Source organism: Ranitomeya imitator, chromosome 4 (genome assembly GCF_032444005.1).
Source record: "Ranitomeya imitator isolate aRanImi1 chromosome 4, aRanImi1.pri, whole genome shotgun sequence".
Taxonomy (NCBI): Eukaryota; Metazoa; Chordata; class Amphibia; order Anura; family Dendrobatidae; genus Ranitomeya; species Ranitomeya imitator.
The window spans coordinates 314,110,654-314,131,637 of record NC_091285.1 but is presented as its reverse complement, the minus strand read 5'-3'; the positions used below and the strand labels follow the sequence as shown (position 1 = coordinate 314,131,637).

The 20,984-nt window shown below is 41.9% G+C and overlaps 1 protein-coding gene across 1 annotated transcript in view; it reads left to right on the top strand.

The window, feature by feature from the left end:
* Positions 1–20,984, top strand: part of CTTNBP2 (cortactin binding protein 2) — a 223,242-nt gene that overhangs the window by 157,954 nt on the left and 44,304 nt on the right. Inside the window, exons 10-17 of the mRNA XM_069764853.1 lie at positions 3,256–3,528; positions 4,971–5,066; positions 9,043–9,122; positions 14,740–14,826; positions 14,909–15,008; positions 16,094–16,249; positions 16,337–16,524; positions 20,275–20,453. Coding sequence (XP_069620954.1) covers positions 3,256–3,528; positions 4,971–5,066; positions 9,043–9,122; positions 14,740–14,826; positions 14,909–15,008; positions 16,094–16,249; positions 16,337–16,524; positions 20,275–20,453 — 1,159 coding nt within the window. The remainder of the gene's footprint in view (positions 1–3,255; positions 3,529–4,970; positions 5,067–9,042; positions 9,123–14,739; positions 14,827–14,908; positions 15,009–16,093; positions 16,250–16,336; positions 16,525–20,274; positions 20,454–20,984) is intronic.

Here is a 20,984-nt window from a genome sequence, read left to right as displayed (position 1 = left end):
AACATTAAAATATATACGGTATATGGAACATGAAAACTTGAATTAAATAGTCACTTTCTGATGAGAGGTTACCTTTAAATCATGCCACACTTGTTACTTCCAACCCAAGCCTATTGCCAGTTTTGCCTTAATAAGCATACAATTGGTGCCTTGTGACTTGTTACCTAGTTACCCATTTAAAAATACTATAGTTGTTGGGCATTTGTTCCATAGCAACCAAACAGCTTCACTTTTTTTCACCTCCTCAGGTTAAGGGTAGATTTTCATTGTGCTGATAGCAGAGAAAGAAACTTGGCGTGTATGTGTACAGTGGGAGAAATAAGTATTTGATCCCTTTCTGATTTTGTAAGTTTGCCCACTGACAAAGACATCAACAGTCTATAATTTTAAGGGTAGGTTAATTTTAACATTGAGAGATAGAATATCAAATATAAAATCCAGAAAATCACATTGTATAAATTATATAAATTTATTTGCATTTTACAGTGAGAAATAAGTATTTGATCTCCTACTAACCATTAAGAGTTCCTGCATTAGAGACAGCTGTCTTACATAGTCACCTTTATGAAAGACTCCTGTCCACAGACTTAATCAGTCAGACTCTTATCTCTACAACATGGGCAAGACCAAATAACTTTATAAAGATTTCAGGGACAAGATCATAGATAGACCTGTGCAGCGCCCCAGAGTCCTGGACGTTGCAGTAATGTCGTTCTTCCACCGGGGGAGCGATGTTACGTCTGATGACACCGAAGGAGTTCACCCTGCCAGGTATCACAGCCACACACACACTTCACAAGCCGGTCCACCAGGGGGAGCTAAGGGTTCTATGTACTAGGTCACTCCTCACAAAGGGTAAAACTGGTGGGTTGGTTAGGAAGTTAGGCAGTCAGAGTCAGGAGACAGTTGGAGCCAGGAGGAGGAGAGGCTCGGGAATTCCTGTCGGGCAGACAGAGGAACAAGAAGGAACATCAGCGGCTCAGCAGGAAGGACACGGAACTGCGCCTGCAACCCATGCGGCAGCCTCCTCAGAAAGGACAAGAAAGGAAGTGTGCCGTAGTGAGTGAACACAGAAGTCATCAACAAGAGTGAAACAACAGTGGGAGACCAGCTAGAAGCAGGCTGCCTCCATCTGAGCGCAGAGTCGGTGGCTGGAACACCGAGGGAGTAATAGACTCCCTGCTTTACTTCAGAGACCGACAGGGCAGTCGATTCCAAGTTGGTGGTCCGACCTAAACACCTAAGCAGACAAGGTAGCAACACAGAGGAGGGGCTTCTCTAGGGTCCCTATAAAATAGCCTCAGGCCACCACCGTCATACGGGTTATGTCCTATCCATCTGGGGGACGGAGAGAGAGAAATAACAAGAGTGAAGACCTTATGGTAGCTAATGCAAGTAGGGACCTACTACGTTACTGTGCGCAAGGGGAAGGCTACTGATTTCCACCTGGATAAGGGGACTCTGGAATTGCCATCAGAACGGCCCGACTCTGCCTACCCTGTCATCCGGCACTCTGGACTGTGGATGCTGAAGCCTTCAGTAAAGGTAAAGAGACTGCACTCATTGTGTCCTCGTTATTCACCGCGCCTTGCACCATCCACCATCACCATCTACACGTCTGGGAAGCCCTGGGGATATACTTCACCTGTGGGAAGGTATACCATCTAGCTGCCATTCCATCACCCCAGTGGACCCCTAAGCAGCGTCTGTCAACCTGACCAAATACCACAGGTGGCGTCACGAACACTACCGTTTTCTACGAACTCTGCCTTTTATTGGGCGCCCCTCTTAAGGCCACGGTCCGGGTCGGGCCACCGTGACATCCTCACTGAGGGAACTGAAGGACCCGGTACCGAGTACCCCATTGCCCTTACGTGGGGGCGATCCACCTGCACAAAGCTGGAATGGGCCACAAAACCATACATAAGACGCTGGGTGAGAAGGAGACAACTGTTGGTGCAATAGTAAGAAAATGTAAGAAATACAAAATTACTTCCAATTGACATCGATCTGGGGCACCATGCAAAAGCTCACCTGTTGGGGTATCGTTGATCATGAGGAAGGTGAGAGATCAGCCTAAAATTACACGGGGGAACTTGTTCATGATCTCAAGGCAGCTGGGACCACAGTCACCAAGAAAACCATTGCTGTCAAATTATGCTGTAAAGGTTTAAAATCCTGCAATGCTCACCAGGTCCTCCTGCTCAAGAAGGCACATGTGCAGGCCCGTCTGAAGTTTGCCAACGAACACCTGAATAATTCTGTGAGTGATTGGGAGAAGGTGCTATGGTCAGATGAGACAAAAATTGCACTCTTTGGCATTAACTCAACTCGCTGTGTTTGGAGGAAGATAAATTCTTCCTATGACCCAAAGAACACTGCACCCACTGTCAAGCATGGAGGTGGAAACATTATGTTTTGGGGGTTTTTCTCTGCAAAGGGCACACAACTACTTCGCCACATCAATGGGAGAATGAATGGAGCCATGTACTGTAACATCCTAAGTGACAACCTCCTTTCCTCTGCCAGGACATCAAAAATGGGTCGTGGCTGGGTCTTCCAGCAAGACAATGACCCAAAACATGCACTCAAGGCAACAAAGGAATGGCTCAAAAAGAAGCACATTAAGGTCATGTAGTAGCCTAGCCAGTCTCCAGACCTTAATCCCATAGAAAACTTATGGAGGGAGTTGAAGCTCTGAGTTGCCAAGTGACAGCCTAAAAATGTTAATGATTTAGAGATGATCTGCAAAGAGGAGTGGACCAAAATTCCTCCTGACATGTGCGCAAACCTCATCATCAACTGCAAAACCATCTGACTGCTGTGCTTGCCAACAAGGGTTTTGCCACCAAGTATAAAGTCTTGTTTGCCAGAGGGATCAAATACTTATTTCTCACTGCAAAATGCAGATAAATTTATATAATTTATACAATGTGATTTTTCTGGATTTTATATTTGATATTCTCTCAATGTTAAAATTAACCTACCCTTAAAATTATAGACTGTTCATGTCTTTGTCAGTGGACAAACTTACAAAATCGGCAAGGGATCAAATACTTATTTCCCCCACTGTATATGCATGTATATATATATGTGTCTGTGTATATAATATATATGTACAGTATGTGTATATGTAGTGTACGCCTTTAAAAATCATATCATCTCTGATCTAAATATCTACAAATAGAAAAAATAGCACATAATGACACATAATAGAGCACATAATGACTGCAATGGATGTAAATTTATTTGCAGATGGACTCCGGATCCCTGTTAAGATTTTCCTGGATGATAATATTCACATAAGCGACAGCCCAAGTGATTTTGAGAGTGAGGGCATCTGCTATCTTCGTGTTCTCAGACAAACAACATGGGATGATTTTTCAGCGGCTGTAACTCAGGCTTTATTGAACCATTTAAGTGTTATCATGTCTGATGGATGGGAAAGTCAAGAAGCCATGACATTTAATAACTCTGCAGAATCCAACCTTGGACTTGGGGCAATCACGGACCTGTCATTCAAGCTAGGTAGTGAGATTCTTGTAAGATACATGGTCTTCATGGATGTACTTCCATTGTTTCATGCTTAAGTGTTTCTCTTTAATCAATGTAATCAATATTTGTCTGTAATGGATATGATGCATTGCTATAATCAATTAGAGCTGGGACGGACACAATGATGATTGTGACAGTTTTGTTCTTGTTGGTAAAAAACAACATTTAAAAAGATATACATTTATATATTATACAATATTTACAGTCTTTTCATAGAGCTTGCAAGCGCATGCTCTTTGCCTAGGAAACTGGCCACCTCTCAAAGATTGCAGATGTAGCTGGTAACTTTTGGAATGAACAGTAAATTATAGAATTAAAAATCCCTCAGTTAGAATGGAAAGGATTTTAATAAGGCTTACATTGCAGACTTATTTATACAAGCATTTTGCAATAATACATATTTAATAAGGTAAGACAACCCCTTTAAGAGGCATGCGCCTATTACTGAATTGGCTCCTAATACAGCTGCCATGCGCCAGTGTAAGACCTCTACTCCAGTTAGTGATAAGTCTTATATTATTATTATAGTGCCATTTATTCCATGGCACTGTACATGTGACAAGGGGTATACATAATAAAAAACAAGTACCATCACGAAGAATACAATTGACCGACTGGTGCAGGAGAAGAGGACCCAACCCCTGAGGGCTCACAGGCTACAATTCTAGTTTCTGTATTTAGTGTTGATGTACAACCATGCTGTTTACACGTTGTTTGCACCTAGTTTAACGGTGAGCGAAGTCAATATAAAAAATGGAAACTTGTCACTTGTTTCAGCTCTAAAGTGGAGAGTGTGGTCTACATTTATATCATTCTTGTCCAGAGGTGAAGCGGACCATTTCTTCTTGGATAGAGCCTGGTGACACAGCCGTGTTTTAGCAGCACATTGCTGATATAGACTTCTGTCTACACGGCGGTGTATAGGTGTGAAAATAAGCTCGCGTTCCCTACAGCTTATGTCGTTACATTTCCGCTTGGGCATCAAAGGGAATGTAGATTATAAGCAGCATATATAAAGATATGCAGTATTTAATAATGCAGGAAAGACCGTTTAATAACTAGCTACAGCCATCCAAGCCAACTTGCAAAATTGAGTTAGTACATTTATTTAATGCACAGGCTTGCTCTGCTGAAAAATGATAATCGGTCACTCCGCTGCCGCCAATCACTGGGCTCAGCGGTTATGCAGATTATAGAAGGCACAAGACTACTGATCCCAATGATTGGTTAAGTGATCACTGTGGTGCCATGTTGGCAAAGACCGGGGGAGGCCGGGGGTAATTAAGGTTATTTTTTTTATTTTTATGCAGAAAAAAAACTTTAAAAAAAACTAAATTTCATAGTTTTCAGCTTGCTCTAGTTTTCAACAATTTTCTTCCAGAAAATATTGACTGCTTATTGCATTTTGTTTTCAGGAAATTCTACCTGGTCTGTTGGTCAAATTTTCCTCCAGTCACCATGGGAATTTCTCAGAATGAGCAGGGTGGATCAAGTAACAGTGTTCATGCCAGGTAAGGGACGTTCGTGGTCCTTTGTTATAGATGCATTTGTAGCTATGTGAGATATAAGAGCAGGTAAGGCTCAGAACACAGATGGACTTCTGTTCTATTTCATTGTACTCCTACCCTCTGCGTTAGCTATCCCGTCAGCATTTCTTTGGGGTAATGTAAGCCATTAGTCACACCGAGCTAACACTCCAAATTCAGGCCGTGACGACAGCTACACACAATGTAACTTTGGGCCAGAAGAAGGATCTGATGATGGGTCGATATCTTGCTCATCTGTATTGCTGAGACATCTGGCCATTGGAGCAGCGCTGCGGCATATAAATATGGAGATGCGGTTCTCTGCAAGCTGTACAGGTGAAATAGTGCTGCGTGAGAGAAATTGTGCCCCGGAGCAATTCATGTCATTGCTTCAGAATGAAGCTCCGAGAAATAACTCAGCTGAGACTCTGATATTCCCGTGAGACACAAGACATGCTAGCATGCATTTAGGACAAAGTGGAAGCTTTCAGAGATACCAAATATCAGCAAAACAAAAAATCAATAGGAAATATGTGCTGATTACAATGTGTCTGTTCCCCAGTTTCAGTATAATTATAATAATGTCCCATGCTGTCCCCCCTAATAGGACAAACATTTTAGATCTTTTTTTCAAACATTATTATCACATTCTCTATTTTATGACATTCTGCACCAGTGGATCTGTACAAATAGGGGTCCTTTTCCTTAGCACCTTATTTCTGTTTGCTTTTTATCTTTAAAAAGGGTTGTCTGGTGAAAAAATGCTGTCCCGTGTCCATATTATAGGTGACCGCTTATTTATTAGTGGGGTCTGATCACTGGGTCCGCACAAATCAGCAGAATGGGGCCCTTTTATCGTTGTTGCAATAAAGCAGTTTTGTGCATGTATGGCTACCTTTACAGATGTAAGATTATCTCAGCACGGGAACACTTTATTTATACACATCCAATTGTGGAAATCATTATTATTCCAAGATCTATTGATTAAAATCGACTTTTGTTTGTGGGAAAACCAGGCACCTAGTAAAACACTGGGAAAATTCTGTTTGTTTAGTTATTAATGAAGCTGAATTCTCCTTCAGAGTTGATGATTACCCAGAAAGTGGATATTTTCTCTGGCAACAATATTAAACTCTGTAAAGTCGTTGCATCAGTAACACAAAATCTGGAGGTTATTATCAGGCAGTTGAATGCTAAATTTCTTCTCGACAAGTCCTAGTTAATCGGGGTTAGTAGCGTGTCAATTGTTTTTCTTTGAACACGCAGACACCTTACACTTGATTTTATAGATAAGGAATCAAAGTTTTTATATGAGATGGGAAGCAAATGAAATATTTATTTTGCCAGCTGATAATTTAATCATTAATAGTACATTAAATTCTGTTAATTATCCAAATGCGTAACCTTGATGAGTGCACTGTGAGAATTCAGAAGTCTGCAGTCACATAGTATGACTGCAGACTCATCACAACCTTGGACATCCCCTTTAATGTTCCTAACAAATAAAAATGAGAATTAGTATCACAAAAAAAACACATTTACATCCAGGTACCTGATAGATGACGTTGTTTGTGGAGTCGCCTCTTTCTTTTCATCTTCACCTTGTCCAGATGCCATGATGACTCTTCTCATCCACCGGCAGAGCTCGTTTCTGCAGACTTCCATCTTCTCCTGTCTTCTGCAGCACATCCCGACACAACACCCTTAAAGATAGCAGTGTTATTATAATGCTCCGGAATAACAATATCTGCCCTAGGCTGAGCCCCTGAGTAAATAATTGCCCCTCACTTTATTCCCAGCACATATGACCCTCACTGTCCCTCTTATGGTACATGCCATCCACACTACCCTCTCTCTCTTTTCCATACTTCACACTGCCTTCTCATACGGTGTCCCTCATAGAGAGCCCAGTCTCTCTACTGTGCCCCTTCATTACACTCCTGCTACTTGGCATACTGTCTCCTCCTGGCTGTTACCCTCACACTACTCAGTATCTATTATGTGTCCACTCACACTTTCATCCCCCCATACTGTCTGCACACATTTCTAATAGCCCCCTCATGTACATCCCCCCCTGCTAACATACCCCTTTGCTCTCTCCATATTTCCTCCTCACACATTCCCCCCTCACACATTCCCCCGACTCCCCATACTGTCCTCACACATCCCATCACCGTTGCTCCCAGTACTGTCAGCACACATTTTTCCCCCTGCTACTGTGTCCACCCCCATCTCCCCACTCACCCCCACAGAATATATCCACTCCCCTTCCGATAGAATAAATCCATCCCCTTCCACACAGAATAAATGCACCCTGCCCCACACATGCTAAATAAATTCCAGCCCCCCCCCCACGTACACACTGAATAAATCCCACACACTGAATAAATCCCCCCCACACACTGAATAAATCCCCCCACACACTGAATAAATCCCCCCCACACACACTGAATAAATCCCCCCCACACACTGAATAAATCCCCCCACTCACTGAATAAATCCCCCCCACACACTGAATAAATCCCCCCCACACACTGAATAAATCCCCCCCACACACTGAATAAATCCCCCCCACACACTGAATAAATCCCCCCCACACACTGAATAAAGCCCCCACACACTGAATAAATCCCCCCCACACACTGAATAAATCCCCCCCACACACTGAATAAATCCCCCCCACACACTGAATAAATCCCCCCCACACACTGAATAAATCCCCCCCACACACTGAATAAATCCCCCCCACACACTGAATAAATCCCCCCCACACACTTAATAAATCCCGCCCCACGCTGAATCTTCGGTGTCTTCAGCTCCACAGCACAGGAGCACTTACCACCAAGTGTCTTCTGTCTCCTGCGCGCCGGATAGTGACGTCAGCAGCGTGATCACATGACTTGATAACGCTGCTGGCGTCGCTCTGACCCAGCGGTCAGAACCTCAATTGTACTCGCAGCTGGTAGATGTCTGCGAGTACAATTGATCTCCGGGAGCCGGCGCGCTGCAGCTCCTCTGTGCCGGCTGTCAGCTTGACAGTCGGCACAGAGAACAGCTGACTCCCGTTCCCCGCGGCACACCCGACCATGTGTCGCGGCACACTAGTGTGCCGTAGCACACTGGTTGAAAAACACTGGCCTAGACAAATCCCCTCTGTAGCAGCTCTCCTTTATTTGTATGCTCGATCACTAATTGCCTTCTATAGCCATGAACTGATAGGTAGACTGACCTTTCTAGCAGGCACAGATTTATGGATGCCTGAGGTAGGGAGATTAGTTCGCACCCTCGGGGGCATGGACTTGTGGGAGTAAATACATTCTCTGCATGCTGCTGTAAAATGTGTGTGCTGGAGAAAAGATAAGTAATGGCACCCAGATCTGATGCTCTTCAGAGCACGTCTACATGCAGAATCCTTTACAGTATTCATCTTTTTAAGACAAGAAATCCGTTTCTGGTTTTGTATTCGTAAAGCTATAAACTTGTGGTCCAGTTTTGGGCACCACATTTCGAAAAGTATATAGGAATACTAGTCCGTACACAGGCAGGCTAATTACATGGGAAGAAAAAGCTCTCTTATAATAAGAGGTTAGAAAAGTTGGACTTGTTCAGCTTAGTAAAACTAGTCCTCAAAGGCGATCTCATTTACATGTAAATTCATTTGTGGTCAACATAAAGGCACATGATTCATTTCTTTCAAGTACCGTACAAAAGATGGATGCTTTTCTCATAACAAATGACATTGTAGGTTATAAATAATCTAGGAATTCAGAAGGTATAACTGGTGGTGAAAGGCTCCACATGATGGACCGTTGTCTTTTTTTTTCAATTTATAGAACATGATCTGTTTGGTTAGCAGTAATTTCACCATTTAAATAAAACTGCTTTCTGCTGGCTGCTTTGTAATAATTTTGTGTTTTATATTTAATTGCGATAGTATTTAATGTTATTTTTATCATCCCAGGTCCAAAAGTTGGATGTCTTAATAGTGTGGCTTATGCATCGATGATCCCACTCCAGACATTGCAAAATTTCCTCCGTTTGGTAGGTTTTAATATTTGAAGTGGCACATAGTATCTTGCTGATTTCACAGTTACGGCAATTTGCTATCATGTGCCATCAGTACCTTATTTGTCTGCTTAGCTGGGACTTTCATTGACCAAGAGAACAATTGGGCAAAGGGTTATTCATATTGAGTCTCCACAAGCAGGTGATGTGCAGAGACATTATTATTATTTATTATTATGGCGCCATTTATTCCATGGCGCTTTACATGTGAGGAGGGGTATACATAATAAAAACAGGTACAATAATCTTAAACAATACAAGTCACAACTGGTACAGGAGGAGAGAGGACCCTGCCCGCGAGGGCTCACAATATATATATCTTGTATTTTTCAGACTATACCAGGCACCGTACAATAAGATGCACCCCAGGATTAGACGGCAGGAAATAGGAAAAATATTTTTTCTATTAATTACAACTTCCCTGGTGGTGCAAAGTGGAGGGGTCATTATCACAAATTTAAAAGTACTAGGGCAGAATAGAAAAGTAATAAATCTATTGTTAGTATCTCTCTGCAGTGTGTATTATACACACACAGCTCTGCTGCTACATATGCCCATGTACATACACAGCTCTACTACATGCACATATAGACAAACACATTTCTTCTACATATGCATATATAGACACACAGCTCTGCTACATGCACATATACATACACAGAATACATATGTGGACTGGCAGCAATTTAAACTGCAAATCCATGCCAGAAACCCATGGTTCTGTCTAAGACTTCTAGAGATTCCACAGAAAATGTCACATTTTTCCGATGTGTATTTACTGTGTGAGTAGGTCTCGTGGACCAAATACATCAACATGTAAGTATAAAGAAAGCTGCAATCAGCTCTGTCTGCTCTCTGATCAAATTGGTAAGTGTTAAGTGCTGGAAGAAAAATGTCTCTTTAAGGGCTGATTAAGATAAGTATATTATGCGGATGACTTCTACAGTTACGTACACCCATCTCTGACACACAAACAACACTGTACATCACCACATCTTGCTGTTCCTGATCGGGACCTCAACGGAGGCTGCACAAGCTGAGCACATGACCTGAAAGATCCTTTAATTATTCGGGTGAAAGGTCCTTCAGCTGCTCAGCTAGTGCAGCCTCCGTTTCTCAGTAAGCTTAAGCTTCCTCTCCTGCTGTGCACCAATCACATAAATCAGTATCCGACAGGAAGAGACAGGCCAACTATCTGTGATTGGGAAGGATGCTGTGTCAACGTTCTCCTCCATCACAGGAAGCTGCCTCCAGGCTATAAAGGGAATCGCCAAGGAAAAGTATAACTATTGCATATAATCTATAGAGAAACCATCAAAAATGTACTTTCTAAAATATATATTTATTAAATATATTTAGAATCCAATGATAATTACACAAGAACAACAACAACAAAAATTAGTAGGCCACCCTTGAGATTCCAACATCATTTAAAAGATATATTATTGTAGGATATTGTTGAAAATCTGAAAAATGCTGGTGTTCCGTTTGTACGTATTGGGGTGATTCCTGTGTTTGTCCTGCTGGTCTGAATATCTGGTCTATAGTATATACTACATGCCAATTAATGTCCTTATTGGCACGTAGCCCATTTTGGGGGTTTTGTGTGAAATGATGTCCTATTTGCCTTTGTTTCTCTATTTCCTTTCTGTGTATAAGAACAACACACAAAAAACAAATATCTGTATAACAAAATGTATAATTGCAATAATTTTCTTGGCGAAATACTTCAGTTTCTGGAGCAATTTCAAGGGTGCTAACGCTTTCAGCCAAGACTGTATAATTAGATACAGATGTACCATTCTAAAAATGTCAACTATATCATGATGCCAAATTATATTCCAGCACTAGCTGAAGAGCCCGGCGTTGCCTGGGCATAGTAAATATCTTTGGTTAGTTATAGCACCTCACTTCTCTTATTTTCCCATCACGCCTCTCATTTTCCCAATCACATCTTTCATTTTCCCCCTCACATCTCTCATTTTCTCCCTCACACCTCTCATTTTCTCCCTCACTCCTCTCATTCCCCCCTAACACTTGTCATTTCGACCTCACATCTGTCATTTTCTGATCACTCCACTATTTTTCCTCACTCCTCTCATTTTGCACTCACACCTTTTCATTTTCACCTCACACCTCTCATTTTCACCTCATCACCTCAGTATATACATGTTTGTCATCTCCCTTATATATAGTATACATCTGTATGTCATCTCCTGTATATAGTATATACCTGTATGTCATCTCCCCTGTATATAGTATATACCTGCTGTGTGTCATCTCCCCTATATATAGTATATACCTGAATGTCATCTCCTTCTATATATAGTATATACCTGTATGTCATCTCCTCCTGTATATAGTATATACCTGTGTGTCATCTCCCTTGTATATAGTATATACCTGCATGTCATCTTCTATATATAGCATATACCTGTATGTCATCTCCTCCTGTATATAGTATATACCTGCTGTGTGTCATCTCCCCTATATATAGTATATACCTGAATGTCATCTCCTTCTATATATAGTATATACCTGTATGTCATCTCCTCCTGTATATAGTATATACCTGTGTCATCTCCTCCTGCATATAGTATATACCTGCATGTCATCTTCTATATATAGCATATACCTGTATGTCATCTCCTCCTGTATATAGTATATACCTGTCATCTCCCCTGTATATAGTATATATCTGAGTGTCATCTCCTCCTGCATATAGTATATACCTGCATGTCATCTTCTATATATAGCATATACCTGTATGTCATCTCCTCCTGTATATAGTATATACCTGTCATCTCCCCTGTATATAGTATATATCTGAGTGTCATCTCCTCCTGCATATAGTATATACCTGCATGTCATCTTCTATATATAGCATATACCTGTATGTCATCTCCTCCTGTATATAGTATATACCTGTGTGTCATCTCTCCTGTATATAGTATATATCTGTGTGTCATCTCCCCTGTATATAGTATATACCTGTGTGTCATCTCCTCCTGTAGTAGACCTCGTTCACACGTTATTTGCTCAGTATTTTTACCTCAGTATTTGTAAGCTAAATTGGCAGCCTGATAAATCCCCAGCCAACAGGAAGCCCTCCCCCTGGCAGTATATATTAGCTCACACATACACATAATAGACAGGTCATGTGACTGACAGCTGCCGTATTTCCTATATGGTGCAATTGTTGTAGTTTGTCTGCTTATTAATCAGATTTTTATTTTTGAAGGCTAATACCAGACTTGTGTGTGTTTTAGGGCGAGTTTCGTTTGTCAAGTTGTGTGTGTTGAGTTGCATGTGGCGACATGCATGTAGCGACTTTTGTGAGATGAGTTTTGTGTAGCAACATGCGTGTAGCAACGTTTTGTGTGTCGAGTTGTATGTGACAGGTTAGTGTAGCAAGTTGTGTGCAGCAAGTTTTGCGCATGGCGAGTTTTGCGCGTTGCGAGTATTATGTGTGGTGCCTTTTGAGTATGTGCAAGTTTTGTGTGAGGCAACTTTTGCATGTGTTGCAACTTTTGTGCATGTGGCAATTTTTCCGCGTGTGCAAGTTTTGCGTGTGGCGAGTTTTTCATGAGGAGAATTTTGCACTTGTGGCGAGTTTTGCAAGAGCCTAGTTTTTGCATGTGGTGAGTTCTGCGCGTGGCGAGTTTTGAGTGGCGACTTTTGTGTTTTGACTTTTATGTGGCGAGGTTGGTGTATTTGTGGTGAAATGTGTGCTGAGGGTAATATGTGTTCAAGCACGTGGTAGTGTGTGGCGCATTTTGTGTGTGTTCATATCCCCGTGTGTGGTGAGTATCCCATGTCGAGGCCCCACCTTAGCAACGGTATATACTCTTTGGCGCCATCGCTCTCATTCTTTAAGTCCCCCTTGTTCACATCTGGCAGCTGTCAATTTGCCTCCTACACTTTTCCTTTCATTTTTTCCCATTATGTAGATAGGGGCAAAATTGTTTGGTGAATTGGAAAGCGCGGTGTTAAAATTTCACCTCACAACATAGCCTATGACGCTCTCGGGGTCCAGACGTGTGACTGTGCAAAATTTTGTTGCTGTAGCTGCGACGCTTCCAACACTTTTCCTTTCACTTTTTCCCCATTATGTAGATAGGGGCAAAATTGTTTGGTGGATTGGAACGCGCGGGGTTAAAATTTCACCTCACAACGAAGCCTATGACGCTCTCAGGGTCCCGACGTGTGACTGTGCAAAATTTTGTTTCTGTAGCTGCGACGCCTCCAACACTTTTCCTTTCACTTTTTTCCCCATTATGTAGATAGGGGCAAAATTGTTTGGTGAATTGGAACGCGCGGGGTTAAAATTTCGCCTCACAATATAGCCTATGACGCTCTCGGGGTCCAGACATGTGACTGTGCAAAATTTTGTGGCTGTAGCTGCGACGCCTCCAACACTTTTCCTTTCACTTTTTTCCCCATTATGTAGATAGGGGCAAAATTGTTTGGTGAATTGGAACGCGCGGGGTTAAAATTTCACCTCACAACGAAGCCTATGACGCTCTCAGGGTCCAGACGTGTGACTGTGCAAAATTTTGTTGCTGTAGCTGCGACGGTGCAGATGCCAATCCCGGACATTTTTTTAGAAAGCAGCAACATTCTCCTGATAACCCTTCCAAGCAAACCATACTTGTTCAGTCTTTTTTTTTAATTCTTCAGTCATGCACTTAAACATTTAACATTCTAAGGCTACGTTCACATTAGCGTTTCCCGACGCAGCGTCGGGAAACGCAGCGGCGATGCATGCATCATGCGCCCCTATATTTAACATGGGGGGCGCATGGACATGCGTTGTGCTGTTGTGCGACGCATGCGTTTTTTTTGCCGCAAGCGTTGGGCAAAGAAAACGCAACAAGTTGCATTTTTTTTGCGTCGAAATTTCGGCAAAAAACGACGCATGCGTCGCAAAACGCAGCGTTTTTGCATGCGTTTTGGTGCATTTTTATTTGCGTTGTGCGTTGCGTCGCCGACGCAGCAGCGCTCAACGCAAATGTGAACGTAGCCATATTGAGTCCTTTGCAGCGTGAGCTCTTGGCTTTTTTGCAATTTCTTTGGGCATTTTAATCTGGGGTGAATTTCCACTATGGAAAGATTGGCGGCAATCTTGAATGGTTGCCAAAACTTTTGCTTTTAGTCAGCATTCACACCTTGCAGCCGCTTTGCAGTTTTTGGGGAAATTACATCAAATTAGGTGGTTTTTATGCTACAATTGTGGCCGCAAAGTGTGAACACATCCTCCGATGGTTGTCTACCCTATCCACCGGAGGTTGTTATTAATTAAAACAAAAGTGTATCTGGACCCCATTCTTTCTCAGTTCATTTCGGGCCCAAATAATAAGGGATCCGAGCCTGTTTAGTTAAGGCCTCATCTAAAAAAAGATGGCAGATGGGCTCACATACAGATCAAAATGTGTGCAGTGTACCTCCCCTCTCTACGTATTTATGTATATAATGTTTACAGAGTATTCATGTCTGTAGGTAGAGATATTTATTTAGCCTTGTCAATTGGAACATCATTATTTCTATAATTTGCGTAAGTGTGAAGGTTACTAACGGTTACATTGTATTGCAGGTTGAACAATATCACAATATTATCTTTCAAGGTCCAGAGGGAAGCCTGCAGGAATATATAGTGGATCAGTTGTCATGCTGCATTAAGGTAGTACGCTTTGGCTGGTTGCTAAGTATGGATGCATATGAATAAGTCTAGACGGCTGACAAATGGCATCTTTTCATAACAGCACAAAGAAGAGGCTACTGGATTTAGCTGTGATATTGTTAAGGTCGAGGTGGAGTCTGAGTTATCGAAACAGCAACTCGTAGACATATTCATCAATTCAGGTAAGCATCTCGTGGGATGAAATGGTTAATAATTATTTTGTATAGCATGCATAGGTATGCATATGTCATCATTTTGTTTTATTGCATGTGTTTTTTTTATTACTGCTGCAGACCAGGAATGGTGTGGCCTGGATGTTTTACCATGGTTACCTAATCTTAGATATTTTATTGAATCTGTGCAGTACGCTTTGTTCTTTTACCAAATCTATGCCTTGGCCTTGGATCTGCTATAGTGCCTAGACAGGAAACTCCTCTACTCAATACACTTCTTTGTCTTTTCAGTGGCGTTACTTGAAGTTCTTGGACCCCAATGCTAAATCTCCATTGGTACCCCCATCTATCACAGGTCTTTTAATAATACTGGTCTCGTTTGACCCAAAGGGACCATTTGTGCCTCCTAGACTATTTGGACCTGGTGTGAATTTCAACCCCTACACCCACTATAGTCATGCCCCTGCTGTCTATCCAGTGGAAATGACTAAGGGCTTAAAAATTGTTGTGCAGTACTACATGTGCCACACTCTGTACCCCAGACCCACAAGACACGCTTTAATGGATGCCTGACACACACCTAATCCTCATCTACTGTACACAGTATGGTGGTAGCATGCAGTGTATAGTTTACAACATTATTGGAGTATGTTTTAGCTTGTAGTGGTTTACCATGAATACATACGGTAATTTTGGAATAACCATCCATATTTTCGGCTGTACTCAGTAACGCAGCTCAGTCACTTCATAAGGCCAGACCTAGTCGTATGTGTAGATGCACTGTCCTGTCCTAACTGAAAAACATTGATTTGGTTTGTATAGCTGTATTGTCCATTCTGCTGATCAATGATTGTTGAACCCAAAAGATTAGTAGATGCATTGTAGCGATATACCCTCAAAACCATTTTGCTGGCCATAAAAAAAAAAAATATTTGGTAACCTTAAAAATGGTGGTTATTACTGAAAACTCACTATTCTGTGAGCATTACTGAATTTGTGATTAGTATGACTAGCCATTATTCTTTTCTGGACACATTATAGGTTATTGCAGGGATAATTAGACAATTATCATTAGTTAATTGCTTTCTGTTCAGGTTGCCTGATTCCAGTTACTAATGCACCTCCTTCTAAGAAGAAAATCATTATTGTTCTGGAAAAATTGGAAAAGGTCTCCATGTTGGAGCTTCTCGGAGATTTAATGTCTTCCTTAGAAAATCGAGGCTTGGAAAATGCATTTTGTGTTCAGAGAGGTAATTAAAGATTAGTACATTGTTTCTGCTGGTTCATTCCCAAGTGTTGTGGATATCACTGTTAATCTGATGTGTGTGCTGTTTTAGCCAATGGAGTGTCCGAGGCATACTACTTCCATGAAGATTGCTTTTTGATGGGTACAGTGGGAAGATCTCGTCTACAAGGATCTGAACTACTAGTTCAGCAACACTTCCGTTGGGTTCAGCTAAGGTGGGATGGAGAGCCAATGCACAGTTTACTGCAGAAGGTTTTGAAGAGGAAGGTTTTACAGAAGGTATCACTTTAACTGTTGTTATGCCATACAAAAATAGATTATAGCACAGTTTTAGATCACTATGGACATTTGATCCCTCCCTGGCTGCCATAGATTGGGGGGATATTTGTAACCATATATTTCTATGATACTGAAGTGATAAGTGTGGTGTCCTAGCAGCTGAAAAATGGCTACTGTTTCCTAGTTCCCGGACCCAGTTATTAGTTAAAGAAGAGGTTTGCCTCTTAACTATCTGACTGGTATACCGTGATTGATCAAAAGAGTACACGGCAAACCCATGTATTTTAGTTTTGTCCATAGATTGACCTTAATGTTCAGCAAAAAAACAAAAAACATTTTGAACAGAATACTTCCACTTTAATACATAATGTGTTTATATCACAAGTGTGAAATGGTAAAATGCCATAGATTCTTCTTTTTAAAACCCTGCATCCTTAATAAGGTGTGTATCCTGGAGAAATGTCACCATTGATTTGTGGCCTCAGCACCTACTGTGCTTACAAGACAAATGAGAGTTGTATGCAACATGTTTTCCAGTCACATTGTGCTGATCCACTATTGGAAAGTACTTCACGCCAATCTATAAAATGTAAGAGGTCTCAGGTTTGCAATAATCAGATTAAGTTTTGATTTTCTTTTGCAATAAAACATTGCATAATTTGAATCCATTAGCTATGTGTGTCCTTTGAATACAACCCATGAGAATATTTGATTATGTATTTCTATTGTTCGTACAATTGTCAGACTGCTGCTTAACCCGTTAACGTCCAGTGACTGATGTATTCAACATTGATCGCCTCCCCCTTTTCCGGCACATGACAGCCCATCAGAGCCCATGTCACATGACCGTAGGTTGCCGATGGGTTGGCATGACCCGAAGTCTCCTGGAGACCCCTGTGGTTGTCATAGTCGGATAGCTATGAGCGCCGCCCATCGGTTAGAGCTCATAGAAAGTGAGCGTTTCTGCTACATAGTGCAGGGTAGCAGCCCTACTCTATGTAGCACAAGCGATACTGAGCATGCCCATAAAGTGCAGCATGGATTCATCTCAACCAAAAGCCGAGAAACAGACATTTATAGGACATTTCATAACTTTCCCAAATTGTTATGAAAACATTTACAGCACATACTACACTGAACTACTTAACTCAATTTATTATATACACTGCTCAAAAAAATAATGGAATACTAAAATCCCACATCCTAGATATCACTGAATGAAATATTCCAGTTGTAAATCTTTATTCATTACATAGTGGAATGTGTTGAGAACAATAAAACCTAAAAATGATCAACGTAAATTACAACTAATATCCCATGGAGGTCTGGAGTTGGAATGATACTCAAAATCAAAGTGGAAAATGAACTTACAGGCTGATCCAACTTCAGTGGAAATGCCTCAAGACAAGGAAATGATGCTCAGTAGTGTGTGTGGCCTCCACGTGCCTGTATGATCTCCCTACAACGCCTGGGAATGCTCCTGATGAGGCGGTGGATGGTCGCCTGAGGGATCTCCTCCCAGACCTGGACTAAAGCATCCGCCAACTCCTGGACAGTCTGTGGTGCAACGTAACGTTGGTGGATGGTGCGAGACATGATGTCCCAGGTGTGTTAAATCGGATTCAGATCTGGGAAACTGGCTGGTCAATCCATTGCTTCAATGCCTTCATCTTGCAGGAACTGCTGACACACTCCAGCCACATGAGGTCTGGCATTGTCCTGGATTAGGAGGAACCCAGGGCCAACCGTACCACAAGGGATCTCATCTCGGTACCTAATGGCAGTCAGGCTACCTCTGGCAAGCACATGGAGGACTGTGCGGCCCTCCAAAGAAATGCCACCCCACACCATTACTGACCCACTGCCAAACCGGTCATGCTGAAGGATGTTGCAGGCAGCGGATCTCTCTCCACGGCATCTCCAGACTCTGTCACGTCTGTCACAAGTGCTCAGTGTGAACCTGCTTTCATCTGTGAAGAGCACAGGGCGCCAGTGGTGAATTTGCCAATCCTGGTGTTCTGTGGCAAATGCCAAGCGTCCTGCACGTTGTTGGGCCGTGAGCACAACCCCCATCTGTGAACGTCGGGCACTCAGACCATCCTCATGGAGTCGATTTCTAACTGTTTGTGCAGACACATGCACATTTGTGGCCTGCTGGAGGTCATTTTGCAGGGCTCTGGCAGTGCTTCTCCTGTTCCTCCTTGCACAAAGGCTGAGATAGCGGTCCTGCTGCTGGATTGTTGCCCTCCTTCGGCCCCCTCCACGTCTCCTGGTGTACTAGCCTGTCTCCTGGTAGCGCCTCCATCCTCTGTACAGTATGCTGACAGACACAGCAAACCTTCTTGCCACAGCTCACATTGATGTGCCATCCTGGATGAGCTGCACTACTTGAGCCACTTGTGTGGGTTGTAGAGTCCGTCTCATGCTACCATGAGTGTGAAAGCACAACCAACATTCAGAAATGACCAAAACATCAGCCAGAAAGCAGTGGTACTGAGATGTGGTATGTGGTCCCCACCTGCAGAACCACTCCTTTATTGAGTGTGTCTTAATAATTGCCAATATTTTCCATCTGTTTATTCCATTTGCACAACAGCATGTGAAATTGATTGTCAAACAGTGTTGCTTCCTAAGTGGACAGTTTGATTTCACAGAAGTTTGATTTACTTGGAGTTTTATTCTGTTGTTTAAGTTTTCCCTTTATTTTTTTGAGCAGTGTATTTTCAGTCGGTGCATTTTATATCGCCTCCGACTCCTCAGCCCTGGCTTCAATACAGAGACTGTTTTAACACCAGGAGCTTATCATTTTCCAGACGGGTACCCAAATGAGAACTGGTCTAACACCCCCAGTAATGATTAGCAATTTACTGTCAATATACAATGTGCACAGAAAGCTCTGGTGTGGATGAGGGCAGCTTTCTGAGCTCTGCTGCATCTAAAAGCTCTGAATGTATCACAACTGCTGCACCCAGTAATCTAAGTGATACATCACTGGAATCAAGGTCTCTTTTCCTACATTATGCTGCTCTCAGATGTGGTAGCAAAAATGTGGTGACAGATTCCCTTTAAATGTATTGCTTGTTAAAGGTGTTTTCTTAGTTAGACAACCTCGATTGAAATGCCATTGGGGACCGGTGTAATATTTTATTTTCCTCGTGGTAGTGCTGCATGGGAGTTGAATCCTTGTTACTGGATCTTCCAATGTTACAGCTGAGGATAATAAAAATGTGGGATATCCTTTGATCACGTAATTATTATGACAGTTTCCAACACGTTCTGTCGAAAGTTAGGGTTCACATTCTGATTTTAATCTCCACTAAGTGTCTATGCCAGAAAAAGCTCTTGAGGTTCATGACAAGCTTATTCCAGGGACATGACGGAAGGAAAAAATAGTTATTTTGGCCTGTACAGTTATGTTTTTCTGTAACTTCATATTGGTATATCACTAAAACGTTCTAGAATGTTGTAGTAGCCTATGGCATTTCATACAATGGTGTAAGTATGAACCACACGCCTCCAGTAAAAAAGCGTGTAATGCGAATATTCATTTTAACAAAAGGACTCTATAGGGGATGGATACCACTTTATGGCATTTGTTAAACTCGGGAGGTTTTTTTTTATTTACTCCCAATGAAGACCCTAAACATAATGTGAATGGAGCCTTTTTTATACACGAAGTTTAAAATAAGCATTCATATTATATTCTATATGTCTTTATTTAAAATACATTTAATCTGTTGTATGTTTTAGTTCAAAGGTAAAACGCCTTCACCCTGTGACCCTTTATGCCGAGGCACTGACTGGATATACATGGTTTGGCACCAGCTCAACTCCTGCTTATCCCGCTTAGGCACCCCAGAGGCCCTCATAGGCCCGCAGCCATTTATGTCTTGCCCAGTAGTACCTGGAAGTCTTCATATAATGGTGAAGTAAGTCCACAATTCTGATTCTTCATACCTGATTTATCATTTCATACCAATGTTGGGTTGTAATGGTATCTTTCTAAAATGAAAGCTTTTAACCCCTTCATGACCTTGGGATTTTCCGTTTTTTCCGTGTTCGTTTTTCGCTCCCCTCCTTCCCAGAGCTATAACTTTTTTATTTTTCCTTCAATATCGCCATGTTAGGGCTTATTTTTTGCGAAACAAGTTGTACTTTTGAATGACATCATTGGTTTTAGCATGTCGTGTACTAGAAAACGGGAAAAAATTCCAAGTGCGGTGAAATTGCAAAAAAAAGTGCAGTCCCACACTTGTTTTTTGTTTGGCTTTTTTGCTAGATTCACTAAATGTTAAAACTGACCTGCCATTATGATTCTCCAGGTCATTACGAGTTCATAGACACCTAACATGACTAGGTTATTTTTTATCTACGTAATGAAAAAAAATTCCAAACTTTGCTAAAAAAAATTGCGCCATTTTCCGATACCTGCAGCGTCTCCATTTTTCATGATCTGGGGT